Source organism: Chrysemys picta, chromosome 7 (genome assembly GCF_011386835.1).
Source record: "Chrysemys picta bellii isolate R12L10 chromosome 7, ASM1138683v2, whole genome shotgun sequence".
In the NCBI taxonomy this organism is placed as follows: Eukaryota; Metazoa; Chordata; order Testudines; family Emydidae; genus Chrysemys; species Chrysemys picta.
In genome coordinates, this window is record NC_088797.1 from 28,506,651 (window position 1) to 28,522,818 (window position 16,168).

General features: G+C 44.8%; 1 protein-coding gene across 5 annotated transcripts in view; it reads left to right on the forward strand.

The window, feature by feature from the left end:
- The window catches only part of FGD3 (FYVE, RhoGEF and PH domain containing 3), a 187,462-nt gene that overhangs the window by 106,957 nt on the left and 64,337 nt on the right, over window positions 1-16,168 (forward strand). For all 5 annotated transcript variants that reach the window (XM_005305430.5, XM_065551006.1, XM_065551008.1 and 2 more), the window contains one exon: window positions 12,025-12,114. In XM_005305430.5, the coding sequence (XP_005305487.3) occupies window positions 12,025-12,114 (90 nt within the window). The remainder of the gene's footprint in view (window positions 1-12,024; window positions 12,115-16,168) is intronic.

Genomic DNA, 16,168 nt, shown 5'->3' on the forward strand with positions numbered 1-16,168 from the left:
CTCATTTTCCTAGCTTGCTTCCAAGCAGGCCTTCTAAACCTCATAAAACTGGTTGCAGTTTTTAGTAGGTCTTCAGGAACCATTCATTTATAAAGTCTGCATTCAAGTCTGCCAGTACTGCGGGCTTCTGTAAGATTTATAAAAAGTTCACACTAGTCCATGCAGACTTTATAAAATCTTCATTAGGCCCAGGTTCCAATCAGGATTTAGAGCAAGTCTTGGGGACTTCAGAAGAGCTGCGCTGTGGCAAAGCTGGGAAGAGGAACAGGGGGCAGTGATTTTCAACCTGGGGTCCGGGGCCCCCTGAGGGGCCACGAGCAGGTTTCAGGGGGTCAGCCAAGCACGGCCGGCGTTAGACTCGCTAGGGCTCAGGGCAGAAAGCTGAAGCCCCGCCGCTTAGGACTGCAGCCCTGGGCCCTGAGCTCCAGCACCCAGGGCTGAAGCCGTAGCCTGAGCAACTTAGCTTCATGGTGCCCCTTGTGGCGTGGGGCCCTAGGCAATTGCCCTGCTTTCTACCCCTTAATGCCGGCCCTGGCTTTTACATGGAGAAAAACAGTTGTGGTACGGGTGGGCCGTGGAGTTGTTATAGCATGTTGGGGAAGGGGCGGGGGTGTCTCAGAAAGAAGAAGATTGAGAAACCCTGGTATAGAGCCTGAGGAAGCATGGGAAGGCTGGGAGTGGAGGAGAGAGAGTGTGCAAAAGCCAGTTGAGAAGCTGGGGATCTAATGAGAGCTTCAGGAACCACAGGTGAAACTCTATGGGGAATCCGAGCTACCGATGGGTCACTTGGCTGGGGGAGTTTGTCATACTTCCAGGGAACCTATCTGACTCCCTTGGCATACCACAAAGTCTGCAGAATCCTGGCTGGCCATTTGCTGTTGACTTACTTCAAAAGTATGCCTTTATCTGCCTCATAGTTGGTCCTGTGCACTAAATCTCCTGTGGAGTTTCTTGATCAAACTTTTTCTGAGATAAACAATGACTAAAAAAGACTTATTCGTGTTTTCTAAATTACACAGATTTTTTTTTTCTAAGTCTCAATCTCAAAAATGGCGGGCCTGAATTGCTATATACTAGGCCAAAAGGCCTTGCAAGATCAAATAAGAACAATTGTCTGGGTATGGGAAGGGCCTGGAAATTTGGACAGCATCAACAAGAAAAGTGAGAGTTCTTGAGCACACAAACATCTCCGTAGTGCTGCAAATGTCCTTGCTTACGTAGAACTCTCTGGACTCTAGTCCTACTAGCAGGGCTTTCTGAATCAAACATGTGCTGCTGCTTGTTGTTTATTTGTACTGAGGTGTAGTGCTTAAGAGCCCCAGCCATGGACAGGACCCCTTTTGCTAGGTGCTGTACAAACACAGAACAAAAAGAGGGTCCTTGTCCCACGGAGCTTACAGTCTAATCTATTGGTGATAGCAGCAGCAGGCTGATATATTCGATGATGATGTGTATAAGAATCTAGACAAGATACCTTTATACTAACCGTATGACTGTGCTCCAATAATTTTTGGTTTTCATGTAGGTGATCCTTTACTAAGACTCAATTTTGGAAATATTGTATTTCTTTAGTCTCCTGTGATAAACCTTCAGAGCTCTGTCACTTAATTCCAACACCAAAACTAAAAATGCTACAGAGTCAGATTGTAGAAGGGCTTGGATGGCTCAGGGATTGAAGCCTTCCCCTGCAGTCCACTGGTTCAAGTCGAATTGGTAGTAACAGAAAGTTGTTACAATCTGAGTGCTGTTCAGTGGTCTTTGTGAACTGACATGATTGTTCAGTCCATCTCCCAGTGAATGTGTGTCACTTTTGCAAAATCCCCACAAAACCAGGAGATGTGAATCAGGCACTTTTCTCACTAGCCCTGCAGTCACCAACACATTTTGTTTTCCAATTTAAAGTTTCTTTGAAGATTAAATTCAGCTAGTTGAACCTCAGGTTACCAAACAGAAAAGGGAGATCTATGCATTTACTGTTTCTATTGTGGACTGAAGGCTCACCAGATGTAAAATGTTACAAAGATAATAAATGACCCAGTCTCAGTCCTACCGTATGTATTCAAGTCAAACTGGACTCCCAGGAAGATTTGTTTTTGTAAGGAATGCAGGCCCAAACCAGATTTATCCCTTGTGTAATTGTAATGGGATGGATTTGGTTCATTTTAAAGATGTGCTTTACTGACACACCAACATTTTATAAGATATTTGAGTTCCAGGGTGCAGCATTTATAATAATACACCTTGCTCCTCTTAGATCACTTATGTAATTAAATATATAATGTAAAGTTTTAATTGTGAGTTTTAAATAACATAAACCATGTATTTGAAGTAAAGCTAATTGTTACTTAGTTTGGTGCTTTGAGTAGGTTAGGGAATCTGTAAATAGAGACTTAACTTTGCAATTTAAATGAGAAACTTTTGAGGGGAAGGAATTATCCTTATCACCGGGATTTCCATATTACATTGCCACATTGTCCTCCGTTCCGCCTCCTTGATTCTGCTCACTTTGACTGTTACGGTTGTTGGGTGCTATGGAATGAACTGGGGAAAGCCCAGAGCATGCTCATTGCCTTACCTGACACCCTTGTGGGGAGGAGAGCTGGGAAGGTTTGAGGCTGCCCTGTCTCAATTGACTGTTCCATTACTGCTCATTCTGGAGCTGTCAGCTGGAGAAAGGTAGGGCCCAATCAGGCTGAAAGTTTATTTTACTCTCTCCAAAACCAGTTACTGTGTGGAAGGGAGGTTTCCCTTGAGATTAAAAAGCTCCTGCACAGTTATAAGGGAACGAGGAAACATCAATCACCATCAGCTTTTGAGATTGGGGGCAGAGAGAGTGCATCCTCTCTGTCTGAAAAGGACTTTTTAGGGAAAAAAATCATGCCAGGGGTTGGACCTGTTTCTTCCTGCTTTTTCTCTACACACACTCTCACACCCATACAAGTGCCCCAGTCTTTGCAGCCACGCAGCAGGGGTAACTAGTAACTGTAGTAACATCCATGTCTCTGGAAAGCTTTGTATTTTGTAGACAGAACAGGGTGCATAGTAATTACAGCTGCAGGTTGGTTTAATAATGACTTGATGATTCCCAGTCCACCAAGTTAAGTGGAGCTCATGAATAATCGCTGATCTCCCCCCCCCCCAAAAAAAACCCACCCCTTTTGAATCAATAAACCTTTGCTGGTGAAGTACTATTCCCTACTGTGACGCTTGTATTGTTCTCTTGACTAGTTTTAAATATTCTATGTCATGTAGCTTCCCTTTGGAATCTAACACATCTCACTATCAGCACACAATTATTTTTAAGTGATTAGGATTTTTATCTGTCTTTTGTCAAAATGAAAACGGACAAGGGGAGCTTATCAGTTTTGGTAATGTCTCAGAAAACGTCAGCAGCACAAAAACTGAGACATGTTAGCCTTGATATACTTACAAGAGAGGGAATGAAATGAAAGTGGGATTGGAGCCACTATCATGTTCTATAGACTGTTAATGTCAGGATTTTTGGTGGAGCTACTGCTTGGTATGGACTGAGTAATACTTTTGAAAGTGAGAACATTTTTTCATGTATTTTTATTTAAATGTTTGCAGTAAAGGGAAAAATAAGTAGAGAAACTCCTCCTCCTCCTCCCCCCTCCCGCCCCGGTTGTCTATCACTGTACTATTTGAGTGTCTTTCACATAAAAACGATAGCAATAGCAAAGCCTATAGGGGACTCCATGCAGTCACTAGCTTATCTCCTCTTATGGGTGAAAACTCTGGTGTAGTGATTTCAGGTTTTTTGTTTTTTCATTGATTTGTTTTTCAGTTTTTGTTGGAGGGTGTCTTTGGATAGAAAGGGGTGTCGATGTTGTGTTATTACTATGGTATTTGCAGTGTTTTTGTTGCTGTGTTGTTCTCAGAATATGAGACACAAGCTTGTCTCCTTCACCAACAGAAGTTGGTCTAATATAAGATATTACCTCACCCACTTCGTCATTACAGTGGTGGAAATATGTCGTCAGCTAGGAAGGTTTTGCAATGTTTCCTAAAGATGCTCAGGCTCTAGAGTCATCTAAATTCCTCTGGAAGTTCATTCCATAGCTGGATCCCCTCATTGTCCCTAGCTCTCATGTACTTCATCCTGGGCTGTGTGATCTGCACTGTCTCAGGGCACACAACTGTCTTGGTAGTTCATAGATCATAATTAGGTCTATAATGTAGTTGGGGATTGATCTATTTATTCCATTGAAAATTAGAATCAAGACCATAAACAGTCATCAGAACTTGACAAGGTGGTTGGGCTTGACCATGGATGTGATGTGCTCACAATGCCTTAAACTGTGGAGGACATCACAAGGAATATATTGTAAGATTAGAGAGGAAGGCTGATCCAGAGGTTAGGGTGCAAACCTGGAACTTGGGAGACCCATGTTCAATTCCCTGCTCTGTGACTGATGTCCTGTGTGAACTTTGTCATCACTTTGCATCTCTCTGCCACAGTTCTGTATCTGTAAAATGGAGTTAATAATATCTCCCTTCCTCACAAGGGCATTATGAGGATAAATACATTAAAGATTTGAGGTACTCAGATACTTATATGCCCCCCACGCTGTCCTGTATTACCTTAGATATAGGTCCTGCTGTGGCTATGTATCTTCTATACAATAGATTATTTCTTACAAAGAGGCCAAAAAACCACGCCTCAATCTCAAAGAAAGATCTTCCTGTTCTCTTGCTATTTTCTATTCCCAACATCACCATCGCCAATAATACCTCTTGGGGAGGAGAGATGCTGAAGTATAGGCTGTAACTGTGTGGGGGGGTTGGCTCCTATATCATCCTGGACTATGGGTGCAACAAAATGGGTTTATTCAAGAGAATTGGCCATATTGAATCTCGTTGCTCCATCAAGTCCAGTATTCTGCTGCTGGCTATGACAAGTATCTGAATAGAACTCTGCATATTTGTTTTCTATATAGTTTATTGAAAGTTCAGTCTGTCTCAAGGTTGAAGAACTAGACAGCCTACATATAAGTGGAGTTTCAGTTCCAATTTTGTGGCGTAATTTATCAGTTGGGAAACTTGACCTGGATTTCTGGATCAAACTATTGGTCAGATTATCTCTGTGTGTTCCAAATAACTTTTTTGCTTTAAAGAGGATGTGAAATCATTGTTTGCTTCCTGATTCAATCTTTAAAGGCACACCATTCTAAAGGTTGAAACAGGTTTCTTAATTTATTTCTTTAGTGGTTTATGTGCAATGGAGTGTTGCCTCTTTGTTTCCGAAGTCAGTGACATTTAAATGCCACTGATATATCCACCTAATTTTCCCTAAAGTGCGCAGTCTTTTTGTCTTAATGGTGGTTAAGAAACAATGGATTTGCTATCTGATCACAATCAATTTATTGGCAACCCCTGGGATAGCGAGGCATCCAGGCTACAAGGAAGTGGATTTAATAGCCTACGAAATAGATAACCTTTCACTACTGTTTTCAACTTTTTTGGTTTTGTTTTTGTTTTTTTGAGTGGGAAGTTTTTCCATAACAATCATTTGCCAGAAACTTTTGTGATTTTAAAAAGAGCATGATCGTATTTGACTTTGGATTACTTTTCACATAAGATATATTTTGCTAGTCTTTCTGTTTGGCAAGATTCAAGACACACCCATCTTATAATCAATTGGAGATACTAGCTGCGTATACCTGTTGACGTAACCTGCAGCTCTATATAGTCTATGAGGAGTTAGTGCCATGTGTCACTTGAACAGTAATTTCCCCCAGATTTAAAGTCAAGGCTTGGAATTGACCTGTTATTTCGCTGTGATGTATGTTCTTAACATAATCACTGCTCTAATGAGCACCTCTGCAAGTGTGTGTGCTTTCTAGGGGGGAGAACCCATGTGGAATTATGGGTGATTGTTCATCTGACCCAACTCTTCTTGTGTCCCCTCCCACTTCTATACAATATGCATGTGAGGCAGAATGCCCCCCATTTGCCTCTATGGGTGGGGGAGCTTGATGGGGCTGTCTCTGAAGGGGGACAGTCCCAGCGGTGAGAAAGGGGACACTTGATGAAAGACACCAAGTAGCTTCTCCCCTCCCCCCATGAGTCTCTGGGACCCACTGGCCAGCTGGGAGGGAGAGGTGCCAGCATTCCACAGCTCCCAGGATTTAACCTGGAGTGGGGGCCATGTCTAGTCTCTCTTGGCTCCATTCCAGCAGCAAAGAATTACTCACCACTCCCCTGCTTCCCTCTTGGTCTAGGGCAGAAGCAATCTGCACTCTCCCATATGTTGGTACAGCTTATTTCCCTTTCAGCTCTGGCTCAGCTGCACTGTCTCTGGCATTGGAGGTAAGGCGGGGTTTTGCAGCGTCTTGGCTATGCCCACTAACCCTCTCCTGTTTCCCCCACTCCACCCACTTCTGCAGGAGGAGTAGCAGAGTAGCAGTGGCTGCTCTTCCTAATGTGTGTGGGGGAGCAATGTGGATAGCTTATCCCAGGAAATAAGGGAGCACTTCACTCTCTTGAGTGGGTGCCTAGCAGGGCACTTGATTGAAACTCTGAGTAAGTGCAGTGCACACTCACAGCAGGCAAGCTGTACAACTAGGCTTTGTGTGTGTAATTACCCATTTGCCTCTGTGACTGTGATAACTGCTCACACCGTTTCAGAGATCCCTCTGCATATGTGTGAACCTGGGCCTCTACTTTAGGAACATTTGGTCCAGTGTTTTTGCAAAAGTAGAATTTGCCCCGTTTTTTAGTGTTGGAGAATAACTATGGCCACATATGCATTGTGGTTGGGAAGAAGTAATTGGACTGCTTGAAAAGGAACGAATGACCATAGTGCAATCAGTACTTTCAACATGCTGTAATAAGCTTCTCGTGTCTGCAAATTAAATGCCTACTGCTTCCCTTTTTCTTGTCCTTCTGCTCATTCAGCCAGCATAATACTTAAACTACTTCAGAATATTTTTAACAACTGTAATATACAACGTGGCTATACTGACTAATCATCCAGCGAGAATTTGAGGAAGAACAGAAGTTGAGCGTATTTATAACACGTGTATAGCCAGTAGGGGAACATATTTGACAACTTCCTGAAAATTACACTCGTGCTATCTGTACAATATGTGCTTATTAGTAAAGCTAACTTCACTGGTGCCCATTGTACATTATCAAGAATTTATTTATACATAGTCTGGAGTTTAAGTTTACAGGTATCTTTCGTCATTTATGCTAAATAAATAAAATAATCTGTCTGGCCATTACTCCCAAGAGTAAAAGTGTGTTTCAGTGCTGAGTTTATGCTTGGTTAAGCCTTAGAGCCTTAATATTTTTCACATAATGCTGAACTCAAAGATATGGCTGGATGACTACATTATAATCAGCTAGTGATTTCATTCCACACCGCAATAGTGGCATTTATACAGCTCTTTCCATCCAGAAGATCTCAAAGCACTTTCCAGAATGGGCAAACATCACTTTCTCCATTTTATATGTAGGCAATGAGAGATTAAGTGACTTTCCCATGAAGATACATGTGCGCCAGGATCTCCCTCACACCACAGAAAGGACAGGCTTCAGGGTTGGGAGTGAACCGCGCCAGGTATGCGCCCGTGCTCACGACTCCATGGCAGAGCTGCCAGCTGACGTCCCCGGCGGGCCACAAAACTAGGGTAGAATACAAGCTGTCCACCGGGGTTCCCCACCCTCCACAGCTGGTACTAGGTCCCGCCACTTGGTGTCCAGGTGGGACACGAGGGTGGGGAAATGAAGCATGTGGAGCACCAGCGTATACAGTTGTTCTCTCAGCGCGGTTCGGAAACAAACTGGCTGCAGAGCACATTGCTGCCTCGTGGTCTATAATGTCTTCATCCATATGGCAGTTTGCTTTGTGTTAATTTTACCTTTATAAAATGTAGAACCTGGAAGTTTCATGCTTTTTTTGTCCTAGTATCTTTAGGGCCAGATTCTGTAACCTTACTCACGTTGATCAGTACTTTATTCCAAGAATACTAATCACAGAGTTAAGTATGGCTCAATCTTGGTATTCAAACTACAGAAGGCTGCAAGAGTAGGACTGGCTATAACAATTAATTCACTTTGTTAAAGGTTATGCCAGTGAGAAAATTACCAACCAAGCATTCATTTAAAACGTGCAAGGTGACTATAAAGGGAAATGATTGAAAAATACAGGCACTTATGTTGTCAGTAGCTACCGGTGTGGTGTTCTGCTCTTGTTCGATGATGATAACAGTCGGTTGCGTGCGTGTTCCCTCTGTGTGCTGCCCCGCGCAGATAGCTGACACAGCAAACCCCGAGAGAACCCCCAATGACCCCAGACTCTGGTAAGGTACGAAGGAACCCGAGCCAGGTTTATTGTCAAACGAAGCACAGTAATAGTTTCCTATAGACTCTAAAGGACATACTACGAATATGTGCCCCCTGGCAATGGACACAGCTCAGTCAGTGGCGGGACACTCCACTGCCCCCTAGGCCAGACAAAGATGCACACTCCGGGACCTACTTTTATACAGTTACAGGACAGATTACTCATCCCTACTGACATATTGAGGTACAGCCCCTTGGCTCATTAGGGTGCTGTCTCCCCCTTTAATCATGTTGTTTCAGACAAACAGATCTATCCATCATGCTGTCCTTTTGACCCTGTCTTTAAGATGCACCTGCCTGTTCCTTGTTATGTCTATGGAGTGTCCTTGTATCGGGCTGTCCAGGTGCCATCTTGGCACAAGTTCCTCTTATTAACACTTATATGTGAATGCACCTGCTTCTAACAACCCTCTTCTCGCCAACTTCTGTGAGTGAGGCTTGCCTCTGGCTCACAGCCCAGCTTTTGCTTAGCAATGCCTGGAAGTACTTTGGTTCAGGCTTCAGGCCTCAGACTGGGCCTCTGACACAAGAGTTTGTTTCAGGGCCTCATCTTACTACAACTTAAATGCCCATATCTCTGCCATCACCAACAGTTGCTGCTGTAGAGTAATATCACTTTAAAGTATTAGGTCCAGTTTGAGCTAAAATTATCTTTAGCCATTGTTTGGTATTTAAACAGATGTCAACACGTTTTTCAGAAATGTAAACGGAGTTACAGATGGTGAGGCCCAGGATGTGAAAAGTAACTGTGTGCTATATAAAGCTTTACTTTTAAAAAGTAATGTATTTGATTGAAATGAATTCTTTTCAAGTTCTGAATTCAAACAATTGAAAAGATAGCTTTAGCGGCTGGCATGATGGTCAAGTTAAAGCAGGTTAAACTTCATGCCTTTCACTAAGAAACTCCTTCATTTTCAGCAAAATTGGCACGTAACTAACTTTCTCCTCATGAAGAGATCCATCCATTCCTAACAACTTGAACAACCAGAGAGATACCTTGGTGTAAAGTAATATGTTTTTTTATTTCCCCTTTGCAAATTCAAAGGTTATGAAAGCAGTGGTGTCCCATCATTTACTATAAATAGTAGGCACATAGATCAGTACTTATTCTGTGTAGCGTCAGGTAGGACACAATGCAATACGTTTAAAATGATACATTATTTCAGTTTACTTTACACACTATGATTTTAATATTGGGAAGGTTGGAATAAGAGCTTATTTCACAGGACAGCTATATCATAAATTATCCCATTGCCCACAGCAAGCTGAGGAATTGCGTCAGAGTAAGATGAAAGAAACATCTTTATAGAACAATCCAGGAAATGGATTCCTATCCTCTATCAGTTAGTGGTTGATTTAAGTTCTGAATCATGTATGTTTTATCCTAGCTAATGTAACTGTAGAGTTCTCATTTATCCATATAAATATCTAATTTCTGAATTCTGCTAAGTTCTTGATCTCAATTCTATTTTGCGACAGTGAGTTCCACAGGATAAACTTAAGTGTTTTCCTTTTATTAATTTAAATTTGTTGGCTTTAAGTTTCACTGAATGTTCCCTGGTTTTGATTATAAACAGGGATTAATAGGAACACTTGATTTACCTTCTCTATGCAAAAAGTACCCCTATCATGTCCCCTATTATTTATCTCCTCTCTAAACAATCCAGTCTTTTCCATATCTCCTCTAACGGAAATCTTTTCATACTTTTAATTATTTTTGTCACTTGTCTCTGGTCCCTTCTGTTTTTTATGTGTTTTGGGGATGGGATGATCAGAAGTGGATGAAGTATTTTCTGTAAGGCTATACCATCCATTTATATTAATGACATTCCAATATTTTCAGTATTATTTTATCTCTCATTTGTAATCACCCCATTATTTTGCTTTTTTGATCACCACTGCACATTGAGCAGATGTTTTCATTGAGTTGCCCACAGTGAAATCCATGTTTTTCCCTTCAGTGGATACAATTAATTTAGCATCCAGCACTTTGTATAAGCAGTTCAGAATTTTCCTTCAAAATATGTTCGATTCCCTTGAATTTCTCATCTCTGTGTCATTGCCCAATCATTGAGGTCTCTGGAGTTTCTCAGTCTTCTAACCTTGACTAACCTAAATAGTTTATCTGTACATATTTTGCCCTTTTTCTGCTCATCCATTTTTCCAGATTATTAAAAGTTTAATCATTTTAATACTAAATACTGATGCTAGTACAGAAACTTCTCAAGTTTCCCTATCTTTACAGGGTAATCGTCTGCCAATTTAAAAACCTGTATATTTTCTAATGGGACCACTAGAGAGAGAGGAGATATTTGTTTGATCATAAGCATTCAGTTTGCATTTAAAATCTTCAGTGCCCGCCCAGAGGATTCAGGGGGCCTGGGGCAAAGCGGCGCTTGTACTCACCAGGCGGCGCTCCGAGTCCGCGGTGGCGGCGGCGGGTCCTGCACTAGGCAGCACTGAAGGACCTGCCGCCGAAGACTCGGAGCGACTGATGGGCCACCTGCCGCCGAAATGCCGCCGAAGACCCGGACTGCCACTGGCTGAGTAAATAAAATAAATAAATAAATAAATTAATGGAGATATCCCATCTCCTAGAACTGGAAGGGATCAAGTCCAGCCCCCTGCCTTCACTAGCAGGACCAAGTACTGATTTTTGCCCCAGATCCCCAAGTGGCCCCCTCAAGGATTGAACTCTCAACCCTGGGTTTAGTGGGCCAATGCTCAAAACCACTGAGCTATCCCTCCCCCCAGGGAAAGGGAAAGGGATTCTTGGCCAGGGCTCGCAGGGCCCCTGTGGGGCCCGGGGGCAACTTGCCCCACTTGCGGCCTCTCCCCTCCCCTCCCCTCCCTCCCCCCCCCCCCCCCCAGCGGCCCTGAAAATCTTGGATACTACAAATTGTTGATGGATATTAAAGAATTTGTCAAGAGGATAAATGTATTTCAGTCTGCAACATGCTGACTCAATGAACTTTAAGTTCTGAAAGACTGAAGTGGGGACGTTATAGTCAATGTCAAGTGATTGAATTATGTAAAAACCAGAACTGGGGGAAAATAGTTTGGTAGAAAGAATAGCACTAGGAATAATGGGATGAAAATAAGACAAGGTGAATTTAGCCTGAATATCAGAGAGAACTTCCTAATAGCAAGTGGAAGAACCTCTCAAGGGAGGTAGTGGAAGCTGCATCCTCATGCATTCAGAACTACACCAGGCATTAGAAATATACTGTAGTGTACTCTGGTTTGTAGTCCTTGCTCGTGAATTTAAAAATGGACATCAGGTAGAGTGGTGTCTAGCACGTTAGTCACCAGATTAGTGTGCTAATATTTGTAAAGGCCTGAAAACAGAATTTAAAGATTTTCTGGTTTTGGGTATTCTATCATTTGTAGCAAAATATAGAGAATTGAAGTGCTATCACAGCCAGCCATTACATGTTAATTAGGTTTTAGACAATAACTTTGAAAATACACTAGCAGCAAACAGAGCCTTTGATTAGAAATGCTGGGGTAGTTTCTCCCAAGGGATAACTTAATTCATTTCAATAGCTACCCCAGGGATGAATTAATATTAGTGAGTCTTGGGAAATAGAATGTTTGATGAAAATAGGGTTTCTATTAATTCTTGGATAACTTCATTTGTAATATTTTTTTCAGTGTACAGAGCCGCAAAAGCTGTTCAACATTGCCAACGAACTGCTTCATACAGAAGAGGCTTATGTTAAAAGACTGCATCTACTGGACCAGGTAATTCTGCTTTGATCAACTTGTGCTTCATATTCAATACACAAAACAGATTTCTTCAGATAAATGTGGATGTTGTGATTACTTTGTACATAGTTTAAGACTTTTTCTGTGACATCAGATTATTAGTAAGAAAAAGTAAAATTTAGATAAACATTATAGGTAGGGTTGAGAGTTGGCTTGGTAATTTCACCTTAAAATCGTGGATGAGTCATAGAAAGTGTTACTAAAATGCAGTCATGATCTTGCCATTTCTTAGTAGGTTACTCACTGCAAAACATTTCTTCCTCTCCATCCTCCAGTTCACAGTTCCATTTCTACTTCCTTTTTCTCTGGCTTCCAGTATTCTTAAACTGACTGGTATTTCCAGCTCAGGCTCCAGATCGACAGCTCTTGTACCATTTACAACTCAGCCTACAGGTATTACACATGCTTTGGTCCCCATTAGAGTGACTGTGCACAAAGTAGGTTAAGTGCACATGGTAGAGAAGCTGGCTGCCAAAAACCAAAACTGGTTTTGCTGATGGAAGGAGGAGTTCAGCTTACTAGAGACAAGACAGTAGATGTTGGAGGGGAGGGATAGCTCAGTGGTTTGAGCATTGACCTGCTAAACCTAGGGTTGTGAGTTCAATCCTTGAGGGGGCCATTTAGGGAACTGGGGTAAAAATCTGTCTGGGGATTGGTCCTGCTTTGAGGAGGGGGTTGGACTAGATGACCTCCTGAGGTCCCTTCCAACCCTGATATTCTATGATTCTATGGTTGAAGAAAGTGGTGGTGGAGAAGGGCTCTAAAATCCCGTGATCTGTGCTGAGTACCATTAAAACAGGCTATAAGGAGTAGGAAAGAATCAACTCAGCTACCAGCACTGTAGGGATCAGGTACTTAACCTTGTGAATTCCTTCCTAGAGAAACTGACCAAATGCCTCACAAAGCTTACTTAGAAACCAAGCAAGTATACAGCCCATATTCTTAACTTCAAGTAGAAAATGATATATGTGTACAAATAGGATGAATAGATATAGTAGACCATAACCTTTACGGCGATATGTTACATGGCACAGGCAGCACAAAACATATTCCAGTTATGTCATACATATATTTATAAGCACCCCCCCATTAAGCCTTATGGGGTACACTGTCACACCCTCCCCCTGAACTTACTGCCAGAGACTTGGACACTGTCCATGGTGGAGGCAGTACCTGTAAAATTTCTGTTTGTCTTTGGTCACACTCCTTTTCAGTACCTTGAAACCATATGATGTCATTCCTAGGGGTTCTAGCCCGTTTTGGGGTTCCTGGTCCCCGGATGCTTGCAAACAGGTTGGGGTGTAGTATTGCTAACAGAATGCAGAAAGTAATATCTGTTAAAGTGGAGGTGTCTTGGCATTTAGCCACCAATGCCATGAGGCAGTGTGCCTCAGTTTCCCCTTCTACACAGCAGCATGGGCCCGTTATGCTTTTGCTGCTTTTTACAGGTATGGGTTGAAAAGTAACATGCTGGTGGGGCTGTCTTGTCACCATCTCTAGCATGTACAGCAGTTTCTTCCACAAATCAGGTATGTCCCACATCTTTAAAGGGTTTACCACTAGTATGAATTCTTTTGTTTTATCCCATAGCAAAAGACACAAAAATTAGCAAAAGACACAAGGTTAACAGCAAATCTACGGTGGACAGGCTTCGTTCACTCAATTTGACTTGTTTAGCGTCTATTGCATTTTCCCAGTTCTCTGTGCCCTTTGGTAGACACTCTGATGCAGATTCTTTTGCCTCTTTGGGGAGAGCTTCTAATTCAGGCATGTGTTTGGGTCTTTGGCCAGGAAAGGGTGTATTGCAACCATGCCTCGTCCCCTCCCTCTCTGGGCTGGGCCCCACTCCCTTGTGAAGTTCCACCCATGCAGAGATTCCCCCTCCCCCCCCTTGGAGAGAGAGTTTTATCTCTTACAAATGTAGCAAGAACAAAATTTTTCAATGGGGTGCTCTGGACCCCTTTGGGCACCCCACTTTCTGTTCCCAACAGGTCAGCTGGATGGACCCCCCCTCCAGGAGACCTGACCCCCAGGTTTCCCTTAAAACCTGATCTACAGGAGAGGGGGCTGGCATTTTAAATGCAGACTTTTCACCCTCCTCTTGGGAAAGTCCCTCCCTACAAAAGGTGGGCGGACACTCTGGCCCCCCCTCACCTTCCATCTGGGCTTCCCTCTCTGGGCTCCCCTCTGGATCCGACACTCTTGTGTCCTCCAAAAGGGAAGGTGACCCTGCTCTAGCTGTGGGCTCACAGCTACCAGCTATGATAGACCTCTAGTGGCCAGCAAAATCCCCCCCCCTTTCACTCAGGTTGGGCTGGCACCCAGCTACAGAGTTCTTGGGGCCTGTTCCCACCACAGCGGTCACCAGGACCCCAACTTCCACCTTCGGGACACATGTCTCTGTGCACCCCAGGGCAGGCCCTGCCCCCTGCTGACCTGCAACTTCCTGGCAGTCAGGAGCTGTGGTGGCCTCCTTGCTCCCCCTGGGGAGACGATTACAGGACAGGAGCTGGCTTCGTCCAGCCCCTCCCTCTGGAACTTCCCTTGAGCCCTGGGGCTACAGGAGCTGGCTACAACCAGCCCTGCCCCCGAAGCTGCATCCTTTATTGCTGCAGAGGAATCTAAGAGACACCCTCCCATTCCCCCAGCCGTCCATGTGATTTCCCCCCACCCCCTCCCCGGGCCTTTAGCACAAGATTCCTTCTCACTGCTAACCAACTCTGGAACAGATTCTGCCACATTAAAGAAATCATTCCCCAGTAGAAACGGTGCAAAATTGTGTGCCACCGTTGCAACAGTTAGTTCAGCCTGCAAATCCCGAGTTTGCATGTGTACTTTAGCTAAAGTAGGGTTACCATACGTCCTCTTTTTCCCGGACATGTCCGGCTTTTCGGCACTCAAACCCCAGTCCGGGGGGAATTGCCAAAAAGCTGAACATGTCCGGGAAAATGGCGGCTCTGCTCCTCCCCTGACTCTTCGGCTCTGTTTAAGAGCCGAGCTGCCCGAGCGCTATGGGCTTCAGGCAGCCCCCTTGCCTCCGGACCCCAGCCGCCGGGCGGGCACTTCCCCTCCCGGGCTCCGGCGGCGCAGGGTCCGGAGGCATGGGGGCTGCCCGAAGCCGGTAGCGCTGGGGCAGCTCAGCTCTTAAACAGAGCCGAAGAGTCAGGGGAGGAGCAGGGCCTCCAGCCGCGGCGGCTCTGCTCCTCCTCTGACTCTTCGGCTCTGTTTAAGAGCTGGGCATGGGGGCTGCCCGAAGCCGGTAGTGCTCGGGCAGCCCGGCTCTTAAACAGAGCTTGGCTTCCCGAGCGCTACCGGCTTCGGGCAGGCCCCATGCCTCCGGACCCTGCGCCGCCGGAGCCCAGGAGGGGAAGTGCCCGGCTGGGGGCGCAGGGTCCGGAGGCAAGGGGGCTGCCCAAAGCCCAAGCGCTACCGGCTTCACGGTTTGCCGGGCAGCCTCCAGACCCTGCGCCCCCGGCTGGGCACTTCCCCTCCCGGGCTCCAGCTGCGCTGGGGAAGCGCCGGCCAGGGGCGCAGGGTCTGGGGGCTGCCCGGCAAACCGTGAAGCCGGTAGCGCTCGGGCAGCCCGTTCCCCGTGGCTGGGAGTAGGAGGGGCGGGGCTGGGGCGGGGCTGGGGCGGGGCTGGGCGGAGTTGGGGTGGGGCTGGGCGGAGTTGGGGCGGGGCTGGGGGTGGGGAAATGGGCGGGGCCAGGGCCCGTGGAGGATCCTCTTTTTTTATTTAATAGATATGGTAACCCTAGCTAAAGGTGCAAGGACTTTGTAACCCCCTACCAGCTCTAATTCTGCCATTTTACCTGGCAACAAATCCTTCTCCTGGATCAGGTCCCTCCTGACCACAGAAATCTCAGCACCCGTGTCCCTTAATCCCAGAAGCACTGCACCATTAATTTTAACAGTATGAATATGCTCACTGCTTGGTTGTGTGGAAGCAAGCTTTACAAATCCTGTGTGGAAAGAGGCCACAGCCTGGCTCTGAGAAGCCGCAGCTTCATGTGTTACTTGTTGCCTGTTT